The sequence below is a fragment of the Scomber scombrus genome, chromosome 2, assembly GCF_963691925.1.
Source record: "Scomber scombrus chromosome 2, fScoSco1.1, whole genome shotgun sequence".
NCBI classification, from domain to species: Eukaryota; Metazoa; Chordata; class Actinopteri; order Scombriformes; family Scombridae; genus Scomber; species Scomber scombrus.
The window spans coordinates 4,292,266-4,318,715 of NC_084971.1; the positions used below are offsets into that span (position 1 = coordinate 4,292,266).

General features: G+C 42.9%; 1 protein-coding gene across 1 annotated transcript in view; it reads left to right on the forward strand.

Annotated features, from left to right (window-relative positions):
• The window catches only part of neurl1aa (neuralized E3 ubiquitin protein ligase 1Aa), a 67,246-nt gene extending 41,462 nt beyond the window's left edge, over positions 1-25,784 (forward strand). The window contains exons 4-6 of the mRNA XM_062436076.1: positions 12,378-13,106; positions 24,597-24,746; positions 25,543-25,784. Of these exons, the coding sequence (XP_062292060.1) occupies positions 12,378-13,106; positions 24,597-24,746; positions 25,543-25,784 (1,121 nt within the window). The remainder of the gene's footprint in view (positions 1-12,377; positions 13,107-24,596; positions 24,747-25,542) is intronic.
• The last annotated feature ends 666 nt before the right edge of the window (positions 25,785-26,450 follow it).

Consider the following 26,450-nt stretch of genomic DNA (forward strand, 5'->3'; position numbering starts at 1 on the left):
GAGGGAAGGAAACAATGGGCTTATCAGACAAAGGGAAATGCAAAAAAAGGTTCAAATATCAAACAGCAGAGGCCCACTCTATTCTACCACCCCAAGGTTTGGTCTGATTGAAGTCTCTGTAATGCATCTTTCTAAGAAATGTCTGGCTTCTATGCAACAGCGCTCCGAGCACCATTTCAATCAAAAACCGGGCTTCTTTTAGCCCTGCTTAAGTCGTTTCTACTGTCTTCTTACCATCAGACCATACGCAGGGTTGCCTATAGAGCAGAGGCTCCTGTTCTTCAGGGGGCCGACTGACTGACATCTAACCCCCACAAACAGAGGCCTGTTCAGAGGAGTGGAACGCTACCGAAGGTTGAGATAGAAATACATAATCTAGACTTGACGTGGCCCTTTGTGATGCTGAATGGCCAATTGTGTCAGCTCTGTGCATCACATTTCTGCGCGCAACGCTCCATGAACCTTTCCCCAACCGCGGATTAGCCCTTGGGCTTTCACATCTGATGCCTTTCCCTTGCTTTCACTCCTTATTTTATCAGGCATTTGAGGAGGTGCTGTGGTGGGGTTTTTTTTTTTCATTCTCGGATTCTCAATTTGGCGACAACAGATGTAGCAATAAAAGGAGTAATGATTCTGCCTTTTTCACTTTAATTTACGTCTTTTGTTACATTCTCACTGAAAATGTCCACTACTCTCTAACCTGTGCCTTTGTTCCTTGCTGCTGCAATGACCAAAATTGCCTTTTAGGATCAATAAGAGTTGTATTCTCTACATTTCAGCATTATTCAACAGCGAATGAGATTATTTATTGTGCCTCCTTGGAAATACTATAATCCGCACTACATAAAGATTGAATTAAAATTCTGTGGTGGATTAAGTTTCCAGCTCAAAGACAGTTTGTACAGCTTGTGTATGTAGCTCTATCGTAATGTAAATTAACAGGAGGCCTCTAGCATTGTCTCTAGTGTCTCCTTTCAGCTGGGATACACACAAACACACAGAAAAATTGCACACACCTTCAAAAGTAGCTTCCACTGCCAATTCAAATCAGCCATTCTACCTGTCTTCATATCCCTTTGTGTTCTTCTGCTTCCAGCTGCTGCATTATGCTTCTCATGTTTCTCATTTTATGTCGCCCGTTTTATTTAAGGGGTCCTGTGTATCTACTGTACTCACTGTCAGTGTGTATTTGGAGAAGGGTTTTTCATGAACACCTAGCGGGGTGCTCTGGTTTATCACAACTAATGGTTAAACAAGTGGAAGGCAAGTTTTGTTGCTGGAGTTCAGTTTTTCCACCTCCTACTCTTACAACCCACGGAAAAAAGTATTTAATCCTTTTTTATTCCTTTTTCCAAAGGCAGAAATAATAAGGAGATTTCCACAACCCAAACATAAAAGTGTATTCTTTGAAATGTATTGGGGATGGAAGTAAGGGATTAATGGATGATTTGACTGGAGTAACTCTGAGAATGATTTGGTTGTTCTAGTCCTCATTATAAATGTATTGGAACACATTTGAACACCTCAAAGCTGCATTCATTGATTTTTAATTACCACTTTGGGGCACTATGTTGACCAGCTAGTCACTTACTGTATATAACTGCCTGTTGCAGCTGGAAAAGAACAATGAGAGTGCGAGAACCAAGAAGAAGTTCCAAGCAGGAAAACCAAAAAAATAGACCAAAATGCTTCTTGGAGTTAGGAGGAACTGCTTGTAATAATAGATAATGATCTGTTCTTCATCACTATAAGCAACACTATTCATATTACACATTCATTCAATATTTATTTTCACTCCCAACATAAAATAACAATAACCAATAAACATCACCCAATAGGTTCATATGGTCCAATTATTTGGTTTCCTTGCATTCTCTTGAATTAACAGTGGAGCAATATTTGAAATCATTTTATTATAAAAACATTATAAAAAACATTTGTTACTGAAGACTGTGACTGAGAATTTAAAATCAGGTAATAACATCTGAGCATGAAGAATCCCCTCAACCCCTCGCTTCAGTCATGTGATCTATTTTTAATTTAGAAATATTTATCGCAGCCGCTTGAATTTTGAAAAAATTCTACTTTGCACATATTCGGAGTGCCATCTTAAGAGCATGGTGCCTTTGTGTCTTGAGATGTATCATCTGTTCACCGTCCCCCGGCTGTTCTGAGGTCAACGCAGAAGTAAAGAACGAAGGATGACCTTGGGCAACATTTTCAACTCCTTTGATGTAGAAAGATCGAAATAGGAGCTGTATCATGTGATAATCCCCCCCCCCCTCCCGCCTGTAGGAATCACCACAGGGATACATCATACATGACAGGAACAAGGGGGGCAGGGCTGATTTAGTGGTTTCACACCTCCGCAAGCATGATGACAGCAATTTAAGATTTTCCCCTCCCATCTTCAACCAGGCTAATTAAGCCGAAATGTAAAAAAAATGATGGGACACCAACAGTAACTCTAGATATTAATCTTATACCACAAACAGTTGCCTGTTCCTGTACAAATCCTGAAGATGAGGGTTAGACACACTGAAATTTCATTATAGGAATTCTTTCTGCTGCTTTCTGCTTTGCTGTGATAAAGCTTTCCTTCGAAGAAAAATATAACCAGGAACATATCCATATTTTTATGCTTCTGCCACAGAGAAAAGGTGTCAGATACGGTGACGTCTCTCCTTTAGTGCCCGAGGTAGCGGTTGATTGACAGCACCTGGCCTTGAACTGGGCAAAAACAATATTGTAGAGGTTTGGCAGAGTAATCTTCGGGGCAGACCGGGGCAAGCTGTCCCCATAGGCTTGAAATCCAACAAGCCAGAAAGTATATACTCATTGTCCCCTTTCCGAGCATTGGCTGTCACTCTCATATGTACACACACACATACGCAGACATGCACACAGCAGGATTTTGCTTGACATCGGGAAAGAGGCTGAGTAACTGAGTAATTCCAGCTGTTGTAAAGCCAGCAGGACTCAGATTGTATGAGTCAGTCACAGTGGAGCTTTAATCAAGAGGGGCCCTCTGTGGGACTTCGCTGAAGGACAAGAGAATAAAGTTTGATTGCAAAGCCTTGGGGCTGCTAACACCTCTCAACCAGACTGACTCCGGGAAAGAGTTGGCCAATCTCGCCGTCATCCCAAAAAAGCAAATCAGTTCAGGAGTTCATACAAAACATAGTGTCCTGAAAGGGAAAGGCTATCTCTAAAGGCCATCAGGAAAACAGCATTTACACTCTGGTGAAAACATAAAGGAACTTCTGACATTGATGGCGCTATGAGAGATCGTCCTCAGGTGAGGGATTGAATTACACGGTAGCTCTTGACCAGAGAATGGGGGTCCCATTGTGCACTCGGGAAGCAACAGCATTGGCTGTCACTCCGAATGATTGGCAGAGCAGCTGTAGGAAGGAAAGAAAATCAGCTGTTCAATCAAATCAAGCAGAAAATATAATACAGGTTTCTCTCAGAAGCGTGATCTGATACTCAAAGCACACTCCTCTTTCTGTAGTGTGTCCTTTGTATATATGATACAGCAATATCCTCCCCCTCTTTTATGTAACCACGCATTGTTTACTTCCAATCACAAGTGATTGCAAAAATATGCTTTTGTGTAAGGATACAGATGTGGGCTAGGTGAAAGGAAAACTAATCCTGGAACCACAGCGCTTCAAGTCAGAGTAAAACAATGTGTGAAGGTTTGATGGATGAAAGCGCAGCAGGCCTGACTCTCTGTTTACGTCTGTCACAAGACATGATAGAAAAGCAAGCTTATCTCTGACAGGGCATCAAGCCAGCGACGCGGGGGTCATCCCATTCGAACCGTTGACAGCACTTCAATGTTGGCAAAACGAAGGATGCCATCTCTAGAAAACGGTACCGCTTTTGTGTTCTCATGATGTTGCTTTCCAGCTGGTTTGGTTAAAGGCAGGTGGAGGGCTGGCTTCTTACAAGTACATGTGCTCTAACGTTTTACTTCACTGATTTTACGGGTGTAGGAAATGGTTATAAAGGGTAATTTTCTGTCAAAACAAAAATGCAGGCCTTGTCTGGCAGCATTTAGAGCTAAATATGTTGAACCCTGGTCTCCTACAGTTTAACAACTCACCAATAAGAACAAGTAAAGGAGGGGAATTTCAAACACTATTATACACTGTACACTGGCTTCTTGTAGCAAGCAATATTACAACATTCCCTTTATAAAGCCTTACTCAGACTTGATTATTATGCGTGACTTGCAACTCAATCAGAACCGGCTGTAGAGCATTATCGTATTAACGTATTAATGACATATGACATTCGGATTAAACCAGTTGGTCTGGTGTCGGCTCACATGTAAATGCGGCGTTAGCCTCGGCCTGCCGGCGTAAAAGTAAGATAAAAGCGGAGCGCGTGAATGACGAGAGACAAGAAAGACGAGTGGATTAACACAACCTTCATCAGCGGTATAATTTAGTTTGCTTTTTCCCCTCCCCACGCCAGTTGAGAATGTTTTCTTTTGCCCACAGCCACACGGAGACTAATTAACTTGAAAAACGTACTGAATATCTAATGACAATGGGTAGAACTTAGCGAGGGACAAGATAAGACCTTTTTTTTTAGACTGAACCCTAATTATAAAAGTGTTCAGAGAAACAAACACTTTTTAAAATGTTACAGGATTGTATAATGAAAGTACAGCTGATTTTTTTTTCTTGGGGAATGATACAAAGATTTTAAAACTTAAATAACCCCCAAAAGAAATGGAAATACTTCTGCAATACTTCTGTTTTTGCACTTTCAGTCACTGACTGTGCTTTGGCTCTGTATGTACTATGCTCTGGCTCCGCTTTGAGAGACTCCAGTAACATGAAGTCATCTGGACTGACAGAAGTCTATTAGAAACGTTTGTTGTGTTATCCAGCTCAGAGAGAGAGACAGACCGAGGTTACCCCCTACTTCTGGGAGAAACCGATTACTTTCAGCGAAACGATGATTTGATTATTGTGAGCACTTGACTGGCACTGGTGTTTGACTTGGCCGGGCCGAGCCTCCCAGTTAATAACAGCACTTCACAAATCCCGACGCTTCAAACAGACCCTGCAAGAAAAGAAATAATACACAAAGCTCAAAAGACGGTGTAAATCTGACTTCTTTTTTTTAACTCGTTTAGGAAATTTAGTGGATTTAGTGTTGTAAAGACCTTTAAACATCAAGGAAAGCAAATTTAACAATGTTGTGTTTCTTGGCGTATGTGTGCTACATATAATTTATGACGGTCGTTGGTCAGAAAGCTCAAAAGGCTAAGAAGAATAAACTGGATTTGTATGATTTGGCGCTTAAAGTCAGGTTTAAATTACTCCACCTTGGCTGGATATTCTGCTCATTTTCTCTTCAAAGAGACAGATTAAAAGATCATTTTATCGGATGTGAGAGATTCAGCAGATAACCTTTAAGTTAGAAGTAACATGTCAGGATTGATGTAGCGTTTCCAGCTCTCTAAAGAAGTGATTTACTCTTACTTCAGTGACGATCCTCTGAAACTGCTGGCCCTCTGAAGCATGGCCAGAGGATTTAACACCATATTTACTGTTCCCTGCTTATTACTTACTTTTAGACTGAGACAGAATGACAACAGGAGTCACAGGGTTTATGACACAGTTCAAGCAAGTGGGTGACTGTCAGCGTGCCCAATTACTAATACAATTCTAAAATTAGGCAGCAATGTTTGTCATGTGCTATGATTACAATCCTGTTAAAAGGAAAATTCAATATCCTTACCTCTTCTTTTTTTCTTATTTTTAGCCATCAATAATAAAATTGGAGTCATTGATAAGATCTGGGAACATGGCAATAACATTAGCAGTAATTTAAACTGTGCAAGAAACACGAGCAGTCAGCGTATTAGACTTTTGACTTGACTTTTTAACTTGGTTTTATATAAACCCCAGGTACAATGAGGGTCAAGGGTCAAATTATTACTCAAACTGTCCATTGTGAACCTTTAGTTTACAGACTCACTGGCTGCTGAACTGCTAAGCACGCTAACTCAAATTCACCACGACTTCACCACCACAGACTGGTTGTAGCTGCTGTGGCAGTGGACCAATCACATGTCGCATTAAATCCAAGAACGCTTCCCTTTGTTTGGCTGTGAACAAGTCAAAAAGTCATATTTTCTAGCTCTGGGTGCAAAAAGGATCGATTGCAGATATCTATATATATTGACGGGAGATGTTTTGATACTACTTGGTATCAGTTTATATCGGGCGATACTTTAAAGGTATGGAGGAGCGCCTTGGTAGTCAAGTGGTTACCACGCATGCCATATAACGGCAGTGTCCCTGGTTTGATTCCAGCAAGGGACCTTTGCAGCCATTCCCCTCTCTCTTAATCTGTTTCCTGTTGGCCTCTATGCCAATTACTTCCAAATAAAGGCAAAAAAAATGCCCAAAATAAAGCTTACAAGAAAAAAAAAAAGGTATCAAGTACCGATACCCAGCCCTAGTGATCTCATTTTACTCATATAAATGAAAATAAATCCAAAGCTGTAATAAACTGGAATTATGTTTGAACGTTTAATTAATGTTGCCAAACAGTTGTCCATTTACACATCCATCACACAAGGGAGCACTTTGTGTTTATTAGGAGTTATTTTTGTGTCCACCTGAAAAATCCAATAATCCTTTTCTTTTAGCCCTGTTTTTTTTGTGTTGCTAAACGCTCCATGTTCACCAGCCAGTTTCCAGATTTGTCTGTCCTGCTGTGTGTTGATGGACAGGTAGCTCACAGTGGGTTTATCAGAGCTGAAAACAGCTTCCTGCTACAAAAAGCTTAATGGAAGTGATGAAAGTGAAACAAAACATCGAAGTTGCTGGCAGCCTAAAGACATTAAAACACTCCGCAGAGCTAAGAGAAACTGTAAAGTCATGTCCTTTTATTACAGTTTCTTGGTCTATTGTTAATATATATACTGTATATTGTTAATGCATCTTTAGGCGTTGAACCAGTGCATATTGTGTACCATGCATATTCTATAAATACGCATGGTAATGAAGGGTGTGTGTGTGTGCATGTGTCAGTCTTCTCCCATAAATAATTAGCTTATATCAGCCTTCCTCCACACTTGAGCACAGGAATAAAACAGGGGGGCTTTAATGTAAGTACCTTATGATGGAGGTTATTAACACTGAGGCCCTGGCATGCTGATTGGCAGAGAAGGGGCGGCACATGCTGAATTCTGCCGATGACCTAAGGGACAGAGCTTTTGTGACTTACCGGGCGTTTTGCCTGGCTCTTTGTTATGGCCATGTGTCGCCCTGGGAGCCTGCTGCTCTTTCCAAAAGCCCCGGGTTCAAAGCCGCCCAGCTCGTTCAGGGACTGAGGATTGGGCCAACGCCAGGGACATCCCAAACATCTAGCACAAAGACCCTTCTGACTCCATTCCTCTCTTACACCCCGCCCTCCTTCACCACCACCCTCTCTCTCTCTCTTTCAAATGTTTTATATCTCTGTCTCTCACTTTCTTGGCCGTTCAGTCCGCTTTTCTTAATCCCCGGGTCGGTCACTGAGCTATAGGCTGCCTCTTTCTCCCTCAAAGACCCTGTGTTGTCTCCCTCAATCTATGCTTTATCTGTTCATAGCAAAATCTCCCTGGATATCCATCTCTACCCTCTTCCCTCTTAGCTGATCCCAGCTACTCTCCTCATGTCCTCTTGTATCCTCATTTCCTCTCCTCTCTCCTTCAAATATCTCCCAGATTTCTCTTTTCATTTTCTCCTCCATAGTTCCAGCTCTTTCTCTCTCTCTCTCTTTCTCTCTTCACCTTTGCTGACATCAGATGAAACCCTCCAGAGACTATGGATAAAGATAAGCCCTGTGAGATAGATTGTGTGCGTGAGAGAGAGTAAATCTCCAACCCCGGCCCCAGCCCCCACCCCAGCCCTCTCCAACACTGGCTCAAACCCCTGGCACGTTCCGTCTGCTCAGGCTAGCAAAGCCACTAAGCCAGCCTCTCTCTCTATCCACCTCCCCATGCACAGCATTAGCTAACCTGCTTTGCGGCTATTCCCTAATCAAAAACATTTACAGCGTGAGCCAAAGCCTACGTGGGCCAAAATAGACACGCTGCCATTCTCCCTCCCATCACCCAGCACCCTCGTCAGTGTATTTGCGACGGATTAGCCCAACAGGTGCTTAATTATTCGAATCAAAAAAACACTCTGAGGAACCGGAGGGGGGAAAAAAGGCGAGCCAAATGGGTTTCAATATTTTAAAATGTGCGAAATGTGTGAAAGAGCTGACCCATACCTCTCACGCTCCGCCACATGAATTAATGAATGGTTCAGCCCAACAGGTGCTACATTTGGTTTGAAACTCAATCAAAAGTGAAGAATCAGGTGATGAATCGGCCCCCCCTTCCTCAACCCCTCCAGGCTCACAGTGTCAGCAGCTGCATCTTCCTACAAGAGAGAGAAACAAACACACACACACACACACACACACACACACACACACACACACACACACAGACACACACACACACACACACACACACACACACACACACACACTGTTTATTGCTGCTTTCAAAGTGTAAAATTCTGGCGTTGGCCAATGAGAGAGAGCATCTGCGAGTTGTGGATTTGAAAGGGACCAATAGGACAAAGGGATTGTATCAGCTAAAAAAACGCAGGTGCACCGCGATTAGAGGGCAGCAGCTGGTGAGGTCACAAACAGACACGGATACACACACACACACACACACACACACGACGAGGGTACAAACACACGCAAGCTTTTTCACGTGCACAGTAAAACGCTGAACGGTCCTTCCAGCCCTCTCTTTCTCTCTTCCTCTCTCTCTCTCTCTCTCTCTCTCTCTCTCTGTCTCTGTCTCTGTCTCTGTCTCTGTCTCTGTCTCTGTCTCTGTCTCTGTCTCTCTCTCTCTCTCTCTGTCTCTCTCTCTCTCTCTCTCTCTCTCTCCATCCCCCAAGCTAACAACAAAAAGCACGAGGAGCGCGTACAGTACAGCGGCACGACTTTCCTGCTTCGCTCTCAACACCCTTTGATGAATAAAAAAGCAAAGAGAAGAATACACGGCACACAAGCCAATACGGTGTTGAAATGACTACTCTTTGAAAAGCGAGATAGGAAGAAGGAAGAGGGAGCGGATATGAAAAGGAACATAAACCTTTTCGGAGAAGCTTTTGAAAACAGCTGATAAAAGACTATTTTTTAGGGGGGGAATCAATTTACCATGTGTATGAGTTTGTGTTCACACATTCCCCGTGTTTGAGTTAGAGTCGGAGCGATACGTACAGAGAGAGAGAGATGATTTGAGGCTCTTTTGGAAAGCCTCCGACGAATCCTTTCAACATAAATCCAGCATTGTCACAGGCAGCCATCCCTCCCTTTCCTTGGCTTTACCTCTCCTCTCTGTTCTCCCTCCATCCACTGTTATCCCCCCCCCCCCCCCCCCCGAGACATTTCATCATCCTCTCGGCAGCTTCCAGTCTTCCCGCATGTCTCGGAGGCCTAACAACAAAGTGTGTCCCAAGGTAATCCCATTTAGGATGAAGTGATGGGCAGCGGGGGGAAATGGCCGCAGAAACGGCAGCGGAGTATTGATGTCATCCAAAAATCCCCCCCAATCATTTCAGAGCGAGCGGGCCGCCGATGGCTCGGCATTACAATCAGTTTGCGGTTGAGCTGCGCACTCTGTGGCCAAAGCAGAGTCCATACCTAATCATCAGAGAGCAAACTTTGAGGCTCGAGCCACATTAAGGTTTCTCTACTTCATTAAAGGTCTCCTTTCAGCAAATGACTCTCTGAGAAAATCTGGAAAATGGCAGAATGAGCTGTTCAAATACAGTTTAACAGCCATATGTTTGTCAGGCTCTGTTCATTTACAGCCTGTCCTCTTAAGTTCTTCCCAGGGTTTTTCATGGAGGCTGAGAGTCCATCAGGGGGAATTGATAGCTGAGGAAATAGTAGATGAAATCCGAGCTGGCACGCTAGCCGTCTTCAGCTAGCCTCAGGGACTCGCAGTTAACTGCTACACACTTCGGAGCAGAGAGGTGTTTAATGGTTGATTAGCAGTCTCCGGGAGCTGCCCCGTGGACCAAAGGAACTGTCCTTTTCATTTTTATGCCTCTCTGAAAAAAAATCAATTAGCACAATTACAGGGCCTCGGTTCCATTAAACATTAATCACAAGGCGGGGTGCTCCGGGTTAGGAGCTAACATTAATTGACAGCTGACATGACTTTGAGGGAGCGGTGATAGCGTCTCGGCTTCGCGGTGCACGAGGGCTCATCCGACAGCGTTTCAGTGATGGTGCATGAAAATCCGAAGAGTCACTCGCCCGCAGATCAAACACCGAGGAGATCTCTGTTGTCTCCAGTTAAGTTAAACGCTTACGTGGTGTCAGCCGCTGTCTTTGTAGATGACTACAGTGTAGCTCTGCACTCTGGGGTGAATTTTAATTCATAGACATGGTTTCCTTTTTTTGGTAGCAATCAAAATGTGTGTCGCACCAAGTACTGAAAACCCTCAAACAGTAAGCTTCTAGTAAAATGGTAAATGGACTGTACTTATATATGGCTTTTTTAGGGTTTTTATGACCACTCAAAGGGCTTTACACTACATGTCACATTCACCCATTCACACACTGTTGGCACAGCCATCAGGTGCAATTTGGGGTTAAGTATCTTGCCCAAGGACACGTAGATATGTAGACTGGAGGAGCCGGGAAACGAACCGCCACTTTTCCAATTGGTGGACGAGCCGCTCTACTTCCTGAGCCACAACCACCATTAGTACAGAACATATTTTTCAACACTCTTAATCCCCCCTTGTCTTATTTCATGTTAATAATATCATTAATATTCGTCACCATCCAAAAGTAACCAAAAAATGTGAGAGTGAACTGATTTAAGCTGCTGATTGTATTATAAGGTGTCTAGAAAGCATAATCTTTAGCTTCTGTTCACTGTCAACACCTCTCAGAACAGAATTTTAAGCTCTGTACCTGGAAGATTTCTTCCATAAATCCACTTCAGGAGACTCTTCTCTCCTTACATATTAATGCACAAGACCTTGTAGTTTTTTGACCAGCTATCACTGCAGAAAATCAATGTGCCTTACACTTTAAGTTTTTGGACTGACAAAATACACATTTCCAACTGCTCCTACTGCAGCCAGCAGTATGTCAGCTTTCTTTAGGGCTGTCATAAATCTATCTTCCTCTGGCGTGTGCCTCCATTAGTGGGAGGGCATCATAAGAGGCTTGGCTGGTCTGTTTTCGCTGCAACAGTTTACAGTCAGTGGCAAGCGGCCTGTCCTGCAACCCTGGTAATTGAGGCTAAGAGGTTTATCTGGAGTCAGGCTCTCAGTTCCCGGTCAGATAGAGGCGCCCAGAGCTGACCAGGATTGGAGAGACTCTCCAGAGACAGTCTTTCATCCTCCGTCTGCCCCCCCCCCCCCTCTTTCTCCTGCAATTTCTCTCCTTCACCCGTCATCCTTCGCTTCGACTGTGGAGGGTCTCTCGGTATCTTTAAAACCTCCTCTGGAAGGGAAAGGAGGGGGGTGTCAAATACACATCACACACAAACACAGACACACCCAAAGTCTAACAGGGGTCTCTCTCAGGACGCCGGGCTAATTTTACCAGCAGCCAGAAGGGGGAGGTGGGAGATGGGGAGGAATGACACCTCAGATTTAGAGGTGTCATTTTAAGCAACTGTGTGAAGGCGTTGGTCGAGACTGTAATCAACCTCATCAGAGGTGGAGTAATGCACGCGTGACCACTACTCTTGCTATTAGAGACATATTGCTAGATATAAATGGCTCTCTGTAGAGTGATACTGTACTATGGATTGCAAGGAATGCAACCAACACATACACACACTCACACATACTCACGCACACACAGACAGACATCCATGCTTGTAGTCAATTTAGTTTCTTTCCAAGTAATTTGTTCGTCGTTAATTGACGTCGTCTTTTTAAAAAGAATTGGATGATTCAGCTTTGCACAGATACTGAAGCAACTAACTACTTAATTTTTTTTAGTTTTTATCTTAAGCCACTTTTTCTGACACTCTCATTTGCTACAGCGTTGAGTAATTAGAAGCACACTACATACAAGTTGTGCAACTGAATTTAAATTGCTCTTTCTCTTTTTTTTATCATTATCTTGTTGTCAGACTAGCTGCAGATTCAGCCTTTCTTAGAACTCTTCTCTTACATTTGGGATTCAGCTGACTGCAAATTTCATCGCCACAGGTCCTCAGGCAAATTGCTAATCAAAGCAAAACACAGTAAGGCTGCTATTAACTACTGTTCTCTCTCCATCTTGATCCCACTTCTCTCTCTCTCTCTCTCATTTTCCAGACAGTGAGATTGTTCCTCCTGACTGCCTGCGCCCGCGCTCTTTCACCACCGTGCGCTCCTCCTCTCTGCGGCGCGAGGCGGACGACTCCCGCCTGTCCGTCAGCCTGTGTGACCTCAACCTGCAGCAGGAGGACGGAGGCAACGCCCACAATCACTCCCATCGCCACACCCTCCACCTGGCCTCGGCCTCCTCCTCCTCCGCCTGCCCCATCCCACAAAACTCCCTCAACTCCCAGCAGTCCTCCCTCCTGCCGTCCGCCCTGGAGAGCGACCTCCACTTCCACCAGCTGCGCGGCGCCCACATTAAGACTCTGGACGAGCAGACGGTGGCGCGATCGGAGCACGCGCGCGAAGAGCGTACGCTGGTCTTCACCAACCGACCCCTACGCACCGGAGAGACCGTGTTCATCAAAGTTACCAAGTCCAGCCCCGCCCGTTCCGGTTCTTTGTCCTACGGTGTGACGTCATGCGACCCGGCGGTGCTGCGCCCCAGCGACCTGCCCTATAATCCCGAGGCTCTGGTGGACAGGAAGGAGTTCTGGGCGGTGTGCCGGGTGCCGACGCCTCTCCAGAGCAGCGACATCCTGGGCTTCTTGGTCAACCAGGAAGGAGAGGTCATCCTCAGCCACAACGGCACCAACGTGGGGATGCAGGTGTGTGTGGACAACTCGCGCCCACTCTGGATGTTCTTTGGTCTGCACGGGGCTGTGACTCAGCTGAGGATTCTGGGTAAGTCAGCACCACATGAAGTCACATTAGATAATCAGATGTAGACAAAATAATGTGAAAAGGGTACTCAAGTGATTTCCATACAGTTGGGGGGCTCACAAGAGACTGATTTTCAGACAAATGAAGAAGACTTTTAGCTTGGAGTATGGTTAAAACTCTTACAATTCCCATAATGCAACTGGAGATTATCTTTGGTAAATGTGTGCACCCTTTTAAATTCAGTGCCCCCAGTTTGTAATTCAGGCTTGACTATGAAATCGGTATGTTCTCAAGAGTCAACACATGACATTGCATAGCTCTACATGGTTCCATTGCTTTTTATGAACTTTTTTTCTTTGAAATCCGCCAAATCTTCCAAAAATCTCCTTATTACGGTCCAGACAAGGTGAAAGTGGGGCACTTCATATGATTAGAAGTGGACAAAATTGCAGTCGCACTTTCACCAGGACACCAGCTTTTAGCCAAAAGTGGGTTGCACCTCAATCGGACCTTGTGTGACTGAACAGGCCTCATGAATGTTGTTCTGAAGGCCTTCATTGACTTAACATTGGTGACCTTGAACATCTCCTCCATCCCCCTCAAACTCATAAATGATATGCTTTTCATGAAAATGTTTTTGGCTCCAAATGCTTTTGTTGCCTTTTTATTAACTCAAACTCAAGCTTTATTCAGTGATTTCATAATGATTGGATGAAAAAAAAAGGTGAATGTAGCTCAACTTTTGCAATCATCCAGCAAGTTACATAACCTCATTTTACAGTTTACACCTAATCATAAATAGAGTTAGAAGATAATAATAATTATCACCAAGCAAGCTTTCCAGGGTTGTAAAATCCTATATTTCCGTTTTCCTATTTGGTGTCTGATAAGACTTGAAACTAATCAATAATTCAAACTGGATTTCCTGGATCTTATTTATCTTCTCACTGGTATCTGTAGTAGAATGCCCACATCAACACAGGCCCATGTGAACAAAACCTTGCAGCACTCAGATACTGTATTAAACTTGTATATTTCCGAAAAATGCTGACGAAAGGAAATGAATCACTTTTTTTCCCCAGGTTTGTCAGTTAAAAAAATAATGTGTCAGACACAGATTAACTAGAAAGATGACTAAAAACAGATATGACGCACATAGCGAGGAAGGTATTGTGACTCCATGCCCATTACAATCTTTGCAATGGTAGTTGACTTCATGAAGATTTAACATTCTGTCTTTAATGAGCAACCCTTTATTCTTCGACCACATGCTCTATCTTGTGAAAAATCCCTCTTGAAAGAGTAATTTATGGTGGAAATAACCCCCCTTTTATCTCAGTGATGTGTTCATGGTCAGAACCTTACAGATCAGGATATTGATCTTCATTTGGCTGGGCACACCACTGGTGAGAGCTTCGAGCTCCGTGCTTAATTCACTTAGTCCCTGGGGGTGAAATCTATTTGTGCTAAGTGTTGAATGCTCTGACAGTACAGCCAATTCAGTCACGCCACGTTCCCCCGCTTCTGGAAATGACAGGCACGGGTCAGGACCGGCACCAAATGGGGTCAAGAGTCAAGGGGCACTTTGTTACTCTGTTCGTCGCAATATTTACAACAGATGTTTTGAGACAGGAAACGTCCATACGCAGTCGTAGAGTTAGCGAGAAAAGTAGAGACGCTGCTGTAACTCGGGTAGATGAAAAACAGGAAGCAAGAGAGCAGGGGTGGATAGAGGCGGGGGGGGGGGGGGGGGGGGGTTGTGACCTGCACACAGCGGGGACAACAAGATGTCTCAGCAGGGTGGACACTTTGCCTGTCAGTGGCGTGCAGGGACACCTGAGGTTTGTTTACCCCTTCTCTAAACGCTCATAATGATAGGGGGGGAGTGTGAAAGGTGTGTGACAGAATGGGCCCGGCACTTCATTTCATCCTGCCAAGCACATTGCCTTCCAATGAGGTGTCGGCAGCTGTGGGTGGGGGGGTGAACTCAAGAGTATGAAAAGTGGGAGACAGCTCTGCAACAGGGTATCTTTATGATGCCAGTCTGGATGGCATTTATTCTCACAACTGCCAAAGAAAATCAGTGAAAATCCTCTTCAAACGACAGCAGCAAACACATGTACACAAATGCATACAAGACATTACTATAATCACAATGTAGCAGATTTGATTGTATATGTTCATTCCTCTATAGCAAAGTAGCATCTCTGTCAGGTGTGCAATGCCACAGTGGAGGTGGCTCACTGCTCTTAACGCCAAAGTTAAGAGGCATAGCAGCCCAAACAGCACCGGCCTTTCAAAGGTGTCATAAGTGTTTGTCTGTGGAGGAAGAGGCATCTATAAATACATCCTGCTTTTTCTTCCAGTTACGGCAGCGGAAAAGGAAGGAGGAGGTTAAAAGACGTTATAGGGGGAGACAACCTTCGCTTTAACAAGACGTGCAAGACAAGAGAGAGAATATTAAAGCTTGCTCTCATCAAAAGCATGTTGCATGTTAAACTATGGGCTCACAATGCTCACTGTGGGCTAACGTTGTCCTAATGTGAGCTTGACCCACTTAACATCATCTGACTGCAAAGTAATCATGACAGTCATGTCAATAGAAATCACACTGAGCTTCGATACAGCTCTGATGTGTTGAGAGGATCAATTTAGGAATTCAGGAAATGCCAAAATAGCAGCGATTCAGTTGTCATGTACTTTGTTTCTCTGCTCTACTTTCAGTTTATTGCGGTAGATGATTGTGCTCATGTTTGCCAAACAGAGTTTTGATGTTACGGTAAGCAGTGTTATCACACAGAGAGATCACCTACTTTGCCGTTAAATTACATTTAGTCTTGGCAACGGTGCAAAGCAAACCACCTGGTTTCCCCTATGTGCATTTCTAACAATCATTTACTGAAAAACAGAAGAGCCTTGGCAGCACAACAAAACAGGAACAGAAGAACAATGAAACGGGTCCGAGCAGATCTCCTTATCGGCTCGGATCTCGGAATTTCCACTCAGGTGTGAATCATCTTTACGTTCCAGCTGCTTTGAATTAGTAAGCGTCTCTTATCGCGTCATTGCAACGCTTGATCTATTGCTTCGTGTTGACTGGAGAGCAATTTAGCTTTCAGTCTGGTCGAAGTTTGATGCCTTCCGCCCAGAGTGAGAGATGTTAAACTTGAAAGCTCTCCTCCCCCCGGTGGACTCCGGCTCTTCAGTACGGCAAGATAAAGCAGTCATCCCAAAGGCCTCTCACTTCAAACAAAGCATGAAGTAATGGAGCTTTTCTAATAGGACCAGGCATACTCAAACAGAATCACGAGGGTAGGTTCGGTCAACCAAGAGAGCTTGGACGGGGTAATGACACCGTGATCAATACTACATTAGCTGCAGTGTACTTACTCTCTGTTTTGAATCAAAGTAAATAAATATATTACCAACAAGCCACATTCATCTGTCTAAGCATCAGAACATACCATATTCGGTGACAATTATTTAGAAACAGATTCTGATCAAGATTGAAGGTTAATAGTTATGGGATCTGTGAGGCTGTAATACTCGTTACACATATTTGTTGGAAGGAGTAAAAACAAAGAAGCAATTTTTTGCCATTAGATTGTTACCAAGATTTGTTCTAAATGTGGAGCCAGATTGATGAATGCCTATGTTGTTATCTGAATCAAAAGGGTACAGTGTACATTTGAATTAAGTAGACTACTCAGCTGTACTTTGGCTTAGCTTTGCTTTGAGCTGAATGTTCATTTATTATTGCTGCATAGCATAAGCATGCTATCATGCAGGTTAACTATTCAATGTCAAAATTCTTACTTTTGGCATGTAACATTAATCATGTTAAAATTCATACACATTGAATAGTAACATGCTAAAGCTAGCAGTTTTCTGAATGTTTCTTATGTCAACAAAATCTCAAGCCCAGAGCCAAACCGACAATGAATTGATCCTAATTCAAAGTTTTATCTTATTCCTTTGTGCTGTAGACCTCTGTTGAGTGCAAACATGATTAAAACACTACAATGAGCCAATGCATTGGATGGAATGTTCCTTTTGCCACAAAACTTTTCGGTACATAGTTGTTTTTTTTTAGAAAGGGTTTCAAAGAGTAATAACAGTGAGTTTCACTCTCTGGAGAGTAGTTATGTGTAAGGCAGGTGCCACTAAACATCAGCAGGAACACAGTTTCATTTACAGAGCTTTGCTAGCTTGTTGTGCTACATGTCACAACTTCTTGACTCAGTACTACATTGTACTTTGTAAAGAAATTTGCGACATATATCCTTAAAGCATGTTTATGTAACTAATATTAGCGGCATCCAGTGTCGGAACGGTTACTTTTGAAATGTCGTAGGTTACACATTACTAGTTACCCTGTTAAATAAGTAATGTAACTATTTCAATTACTTCATCAAAGGAATGTAACTTACATTCGATGACTTTTTCTAGCAAATGTTTTAAACAATACAGCTGATAAGTCCTAAAAACATAATGTAAACCAGTCAGGGTGAACCTCACAACGGTACTGAACACTGAACATTGAAAGCATTGTTGTCCAAAGACGTGGCCACATGCCTTGATGTGGTCGGCTGATCACAGGCACGGCAGACTCAGGTTGCTAAGAGCAATGCGCATTGATCTGACCGGCAAACAAGAGGTGGTGCAAATTCAATCAAGAGAACCAATCAGAACCAATGTTTAAAATTTGAGTGCACACTGCCAAATGAATGTAGCCTGTGTAGACTAGAGACAGCTCCTTGTAAGCCATCTTCCCTTTAATAGTGTTGGACTCAAATTTGTCCCAACTGCTTTGCTGACTCACGTTGTCCAAAAATCTGCCAAAACAAGACATTCCTGCACTGCAAAAAGATGCAAAGCAACAGAATGAATGTTGCACTCTACATATAAGCTTTTTACTCAAAACCAATTGGTTAGGGTTAGGGAAAGATCATAGTTTGGGTTAAAATGATCATTTGAAACATAGCTACTAGTTCCTTAAAGCTAGGCAACCTTTGGCGTCATGGCAACAGTGAACACCACGTTAAGGTTTTTAAAGAAAATGTCCTATCTCGTGATTGAAAACGTGACACTCGCAGTTGGAAATGGTAAAATGAACAGCAGCCTCCTGCAGCTGAGTCCACTTTTTGCCATCTAACTACATACCTAGCCATCCATCCAACCTGACACCTTCTGATTAGGAAGTCATCTTGAATTGACGAATTGACCTCATCTGAACTGTATCACCTCCTCTGGTTATAATTACCTATTACATTGTTTTTCTTTGTAGGACTGTGAAACCATAACTTGTCATTTTAGGGGTTTTTGTACAGATTAAACGAACAAGACATAAAGTGTTAATTATTGAGCTTTGGATGTTGTGGTAGTAGGATTTTGTCACACCTAAACAGAGTCAGGATATCTGATGTTAACTGTTAAGCTAAGCTGGCTGCTGACTCCTGCTACATATTTACAATACAGACATGAAAATACTATTTATCTTCTCATCTGAGTGTTTGACTGAGAGACGGAATGACCGACCAGCTGCCTTGCCTTGAGACACACCAGTAGCGTGGCTAAAACACATCCTGTATGTGGGTGGATTAGCCTGACATGCATACAAACTGACAGAATTTGTTTGTTTTGTAAGATCTTCATGCCAAAACATATTACCTAGACTTGCAGACCGCGTGTCACCACTATATTGTTCTGTATTGTCCAAATATCTCTTTATTAGTGTGATTTTTATCAGACAAAGCTCCGATGAGAACAGCTGAGAGTTGAACTTTGAGAGAGATATTGAGGGGGACCTTGTGCCTCGTGGCGTGGAAATAGGACACCCATCCAGTGACCCACTTCACATGTATTATAGATTCCATTAAAATGTCAGCGCGCTCATGCTCGAGCGAAGCGTCTTACCACCCACATCCTCATACACTGCAGCTGCCACGTCCCCCCCCCCCCCACCCTCCCCTTCTCATCTTCTGTCATGTCAGCCGCTCTCTTGTCTCTTTTTCAATTTTTCGTCGTCCTCATCATTTCGGTCATTTTTTTTGTGTTCCTTATCTTGTTCTTCTCTACCCCCCCCCCCAATTATCACACATGTTCACGCTTACTGTGGTGTCTGACACACAAACACATTCACACACATGACACACACACACACTCCCTACAGTAGTCATCTATAATAAAGTATAAAGGGCAGCGTACAACGACGTGATCATATCACTGTGTGCTATTCTAGTAATTGCCTATTCTCTCTTGTGTGCACGCTCCACTTAACTTCCTCTCAGTCTACGTGTTCAAAGAATGATGAACTATGATTATTTTGTTACATATTGGCTCAAATGGTGAGCTTGTATCAATATTTCATATTTTTCACAGTTGCCGTCCTTACAGAGGAGACGGTTCATCATTAAAACCTTATTCTGGTGTAAATGATGAACTGTCAGTTGTTTTTTTGTATTTGTTACTGCAGTACTTTGTGAGCAGATGCTGAAGCCGAGCACTTGTTTTTTATTGGGAAACAGAATGTACTCGAGAGACCCTTGCATTGAAAAATTGAAAATGTGAGCACTGTTTCATGTCTTTCCTCTGTCCTCACTTTGTGGACATTTTGTTCAGTTGATGCTCAATAAAACATATGAACAAAAAAAGAAAAAAGCTCAATTCTCAATAAAACACCATATCAACTAGTTTGTCATGATCTTACATTATAACTTTTATATTAAATAAAGGTAATGGAATACAATTGTTCTAAATATTACATTAAATCTGGGGAATCATGTAAGAGTTTTTAAATAAAGCAATTATTTGTATAAGTACACTTGGATAAAATATTTAATATTCATCATTCTTTTGTGATTACACCATTTGACATTTTCAGGAGCATTCTTAGTCTTACTTTTGGTTAAAAAAAAATAGTACAAATGTCATAAAAACAACAATCTTGCCAACCCTTATTTATCACTGACCCTTATACACATGTATGGACAAACAACCCACGGATGTATCACTGTGTCCTTCCTCCAAAACAGCCCTTTTTTTTTCTCTCTGATAATATCTCCACCATAGACAAAGAGGCTTTTAACATCTTATGCAGCAGGGTAAACCATGACCTTAAACTTCTACCTTCTGAGCTGCTTTCCTTTCATCTGATCTAAACTAACACAAAAAAAACACACATAGCCTAAGTGCACATTTTGTCTCAGTCTCTCTGCAATTAAATGAACGGCCACCCATTTTGAGTCAGTGTGTGTCTGAGGATAGCTTTTCACCAATGATATGTTAACGTTAACTATCTTCAAGGGCCCTCTCTTCTTCTTTCTGCTTCTCTGCTCCCTCCTATCCCTCGTTCCTATTGTAAACACGTCTGGAGAGTTTTTATTTGAACCCCCTCTCCCTCCCTCCTCTCACATTAGATTCTAAAAAGTGACCGAAAAGCTGCGACTCCCACAAGAGGGCCATCAAGGGTGATCCTTATACACACAAACATATGCTAGCACGCTCACACTTAAACCCCCCAACCCTCGCCCCGCACCCCTCACCCTCAAACCCCACCCAACTCCTTCATCGCATACTCCGCATACCTCTCATGCTTTAAAGGAGGCTCGCTCCATAGATGTACTTGTTTGTGATGGATGGAGGGATGGTTGGACGATTGGATGGATGGCAAAGAGAGATGTGGACACAGCCTCTCACAGCTGTTCACACAGGTCGCTTTAATCTATTGGTGAACAGGCGGGATCAGGGATGGGCACCGCAGATCCTGCCTCAGCTGCCCTGGATGGGAGGTGCCAGCCTGCCAAGAGGGATTAACATGGGGGAGATGGAGAGAGGGAGGGAAGGGAGGGAGGGACGAGGAGAGAAAGAGGATTCCGTCCCACAGGGGAACCACTCGTGCTACAAGGCCTCAGGGTGATCAGGCTCGAGTAATCCGATAAAAGGTGAAACATGATGAGTGCAGCAGCAGCAGCAGCACCTTGTAGGGTTGGCACAGTAGTAGTACTGATGGACGCTCACCTCGCGGCATTGTGAGGACTATCTGCACATATGCAGCATCAGACACATTGTAAACAAGCTTCAGGACAGTCACATTTATTAGAAAGAGAAACTGTGATATTGTTCTTTGTAAAACATCTACCACAGATTACACACAGGCTTTCTGGTTCAACTTTGACCTACCTTACTTACCGTAGTTGCACCCATTCACGGCCATTGTTTTATCTCAACACCTGAAAAGTTTAACATTTTGAAAACCAGCTAAAAGTTAAAGACAATAACTTGTGTTGTTTTTGATGAAGTAGCAATCTGTCAATGGTATCCACCCCCCTCTCTTTATACCTAGTGTAGTGCTTCCAACTTGTGGCTGTTGTCTCGTATCTAAACATAGACAGTGTATATCTCAGCGGGTAGAGCATGTCACACTCACTGCCTGGATAAGGAGTGTCATTCTGTCTGGGGGGGCCTCCCTTTCTAAAAATGTATTCACTCACTGCGCTCCAGATGACCCCTTACATCATTTTAAGCACTGTACATACAGTACATATCACACACATACACACACAAACACACACACATCGAGGCACCAACAGGTTTTAGAGCACCGGGTCGACCCCCCGGTATGCAAACAAAAGAGATTCTTTGACTAACCCTCCTCCAACCATCCACCACAACACACCACTTCAAATAGATCCACATATAGAGCCATGAGCATACTGGTGTAGTTATGACGTCCTAGTTATGGGACAGTTTCTCTCAATTCTAATTAGCTATTATTGGCTAGGCCCACACACTGAAACATGCCTCTGTCTGTCGGCCCTGGGCATCAGATAGATTGATCACACCGCTGGTGCAGATGGCAACTGATGCAGGCTGACAGACCGCTGGGACATTGGTTAAGTGTGGAGCTGTCATCATGATGTTACTGGTCAGTGTTGACGGTGACTCGGCCACACCAGATGACTCTGGTTTCACATTTTTTTCCTGTCAGCTGTCCAGGAGAATAGACGCACCGTGAAATGTCCTCAGCCGCATTCAACACAGCGGAGCGATGCTTTTTAAAAAACACACGCACACACACACACACACCCTGAAATGGGATGGTTAAATATCTAATGTGCACACATAGCAGCAGCTGATTTTCTGATGCAGTTGTTAGGGTGCTATTTTTTGACAGCCATCTACAGGGAAGGTAATTAAAATAATCTGCACTTGTGTTGAGAAGCAGCAAAGCATTTGATGGGAATTCTATGCGGATGATTACATGCTTGCTTTGTAAGACAGCTAATTTGCATCTTAATTTGTTGAGTGTTTTTGTGTCTCTGCAAATACCTGTTATGCGAATTTTTAATGACAGCGAATACCATTAGATTAGTATGACATTTCCTGTGGGATATACTTGTAGGCTACATTTCATATATTTATGAAACAACCAAATATCGCATCTTCCTGCCGATACTGCCTTTTTGGGTAGTTTTGGCTGGTTTATCACCACTTAGGGGGAATGGAATAAGATGAAAACACATTTGATGGATTCTATAGCTCTAAAGATGCTATGGCTAATATGTTGGCAAACTTCTTACACATCCAACAGAAACTGAGCAACTCCAGCTTTCATTCGGAGTCATGTTTTCTGGTCATCTGGTCAAATGAAGGTTCAATAGTCACTTTCCTTTTTAGCTCTGTTTTGGTTTGCCAGACCTTTTTTTTTTCAACTGAAAACAGCTGCCTGTTGGTCTGGGAATGACTCGACTGAAAGCTGATTTTTTTTTATGACAATAGCAGTAAATTTAAAGAGGCTAAAGGACTCTGTAGAACAGCAGAGTTAATGCTCTGTGGGTTTGTCACTACACGACTACGACTGCATTTCACATTTTGATTAAATTCTTAAATGTACTTTGCTTATTCTTTATTTGACATTATGTTCATCTTTAACCGTGTATCCCAACATCATCTGTCAATCAGTACGTTCACATACACACTAGGTCCTGTTATGTCTTATCCTGGTTTTAATCAGGTTCAAGATATGATTTAGAAACTCAACCTGGTTATTACAGTAATAACATTATTCAGATTACTGATCATATATGCAGGAGTGTTTTTGACGCTTCCAGTCTCTGTCTCCAGGTGCAGGGATTATTACTGTGAGACTTATACCACTTAGAATTCATACTTCAGGACTGTATTAATATTTAGATGTGATATAGAGCTGAATACGGAATACCTGCATTAAGAAAATATAACTTGCTTGGCTTGCTATAATTTGGTAGAATATATCATATGTAGAATTTTATGAAATATCCATTTTGACAGACACAATGTTCACCTAAGCAGTAACCTGACACTGAAATGTTCAACAAACAGCAGCTGTAGTGGTTTTGGTTCACCTGCAAAAATGTCATTGGAACAGATGCAAAACGGCTGCTCTGCTTTCACTGTCAACAACTGGTGCTGTCATATAATTAACTGAAACTACTGACTGATGTTTTCATAGATTTTGCGGCTCAGCGGTTCACTTGCTCTCAACTCTGCGGTTCTATCGGAGCACAGTGGGCTCATTAGAACAGCAAACTACTGTATTTATAGCCAATACCTATCTAATATCAGGGTGTAATTCTTTGTCTTTTTCGTTAGATCTATTGAGTAACCGGCTACTGACTGGAATTGACCTGCATACATTATTCATATCCTGGTTATAAGTCTTAGTAAGAAAATGATTGGCAATATGCATTTTCAAGGTCTCATGTTCAACTTGTGTGATGTTAATGACTTTGAGTACCAGTTTGTCGTGTCAGTCACACACAGGAGCTTCTAAAAACCTGACCCCTCTTTCTAGGCATCACTGGCATTCCAGCATGTGTTGTACTTGGAATTCCTATTTGTTTCCCAGGCCGTCGTGTAAAAACAGGACATGGAAAGAATGGAGGATACCTATACCCTCTTCTGAAATAGTCTTTCCAAAAAAAGAGAAGAGGAGGAAGAGCTCTCCTCTTCAGTGATGAATATGTTCACACTTCTAAAATGACTGAGCTATCGCAAATTGAAGTGCTCTTTCTGAGCTCTCGTGACTATAAATGTAATGCCTGGAAAGTGAAAAAAAAGAATTGAGGAAATCTACTGTAGTTCATTGTCTGTACTGCTGTTGGCATCAAAAGAAAAAAAAGGTTTAAAAAAAGAACAGTCCTCCATGAAGAGACGGATCTATTTGCTGTAATGTCTGGTGCTTTTATCTCTGATGTGCTTTGGCCATTAAAAGTCATTTTTAAGAGAGTATCCCTTGGATTTTTAATGCTTATTTGTTCCACAGTGTTCTAGACCAAAGGCAGCTTCCTCTTCTTTTTGCTAATGTGCCTTTTACATTGTGTGTTCTGTTCTGTTTTACTGGTATCATGTAAGTCCTGCTCTGAGAATCATTAAGGACTTCATTTTAACTTTTTGACACCAGAACATTTGTTGCATTCTAGTTCTGACATAAATATCTAATCTGCACTCCTTTTTATCTGTTCCGACTAGGTTCCACTCATCTCGGCGATCCGCGGGCAACGTCCAACCCCAGCTCGCCCTCCTCTTCGCCGCACACCCCCAGCGCCCTGGGCAGCGGCAGCTCTGATCCGGTCCTGAACGGAGGCCTGTGCACCGCTGCTTATTGCAGCTCAGTGGGGGGTAGGTACACCCAGATATGGAGCTACCGCTACAGTAGCAGGGAATCAATCACCCCACGGGGGATCGAGTGGAAGCCATTATGGGATAGTGAGCAGATGTCATCCTGCAGTAGTTAGAAACAATGGCCAGGCCTTTCACGGTCCCACCGCTGCTGCGTGTGCAGCTGGATGTTGCAAACATTTGGCTCATGTTATGTCACATAGCGCTGTTATGTAACGAGTCTTCTTTTGAGAATTTGCAAGACATGAATCTATAAATGCCTTTTCCTTTCGCATGGATGTCCTTTTCACATTAGCTAATTTCTTGCTTGGAGCAGTGTATTTTGTACTATTAAATACATGGAACTTGTCACTAGCAAATGAAGAAGCCTATCCACTTAGCTAGCATATTAGCTATTAATGGTCATGTTAGCTAGCAGCAGTTAACACATTGGAACTGTTGTTATTTCTGTAAGTCCATTTACTACTAGTCTGTACTGCTGCATCAATCACATCCTTCTTGCAACTTTAGTAGCTATTTTTCTATGATTGTAGTTAGATAGCTAGCTCGCTGTGTAGAAAGTTTTAATAGTCACATTGGTCAATTGTTTCCACAACTGAAGAAACGGCATAATCAAGCACAACAAAAGATTTAGAATGGCTCTCTACTCCTGACAGAATTAGTAATACATTGAAATATCTATGTTCATTTCAATTGTATCCAACTGTGATAGCCTATCAGGTTTTTGGCTACTTTACTTTTCCCATTTTACATATTTAACATATATATATATATATATATCTTAATTTTACAACAGGTACTACCCCAAACTCACCAATCAGCCTCCCTAAGTCACCTACGTTCCCAGGAGGCAGTGGCTCTTGGACTGAGGAGTGCTCCATCTGTTACGAGAACCTGGTGGACACGGTCATCTACGCCTGCGGACACATGTGTCTGTGCTACACCTGTGGCATCAAACTCAAGAAAATGTCCAACGCCTGCTGTCCCATCTGCAGACGACAGATCAAAGACATCATCAAGACCTACCGGAGCACGTAAGGGGACCACAGCAAACCGACGACCTCTCTATGAACAGAGAAATCCCACAGTCAGGGAAAAAGAGTCTAAGTTGAAGGAATATCCCTTTGGTACTTTGATTTGATATTTTCATAGAATTACTGATGATTGACCTTTTCCAAAGCCGGTACCGCTTCGTTGGGAAGGTCTCTTTCACTTAAGAGTTGCTGTCAGAGCCCCCCTGTGGAAGCAGCACTTGAAGTGACAAGGAGAACTTAATTCTTGCCAGAAGTGTTTGCTCTCTCCTGGGATCTTGGAAGACTTTTAAAGGAGAGGGAAAAACCAATTCCAAAAAAAGATTTCACCTGTTGAGCCATGTTGTAAGATACGGTCACCCATTTGCTCCGAAGCAAATGAGTCACACTGGGGCTGAATGTCTCAGTAATAACTTTTTAGAGGATGACTGAAGCTCTGAAAAATGACGTGAATTTCTGACTTAACCGGTCAGAAAAAAAAGCACAGCCGCAGCAGGTAATCATCTCAGTATGTCACAACTTGTGTCTGTGTGTTACTGAGCTGCACCGCGGTGGAAAAGAGAAGTCAGTCTGGCGTCGCAAAGATGAAGTGATGGATCTCTGTTATCGTCGTGGTGATTATCAGTGAGTGATGTGTTTAGAGATGCAAGTCGGTGCTGAGTATATTAAGTAG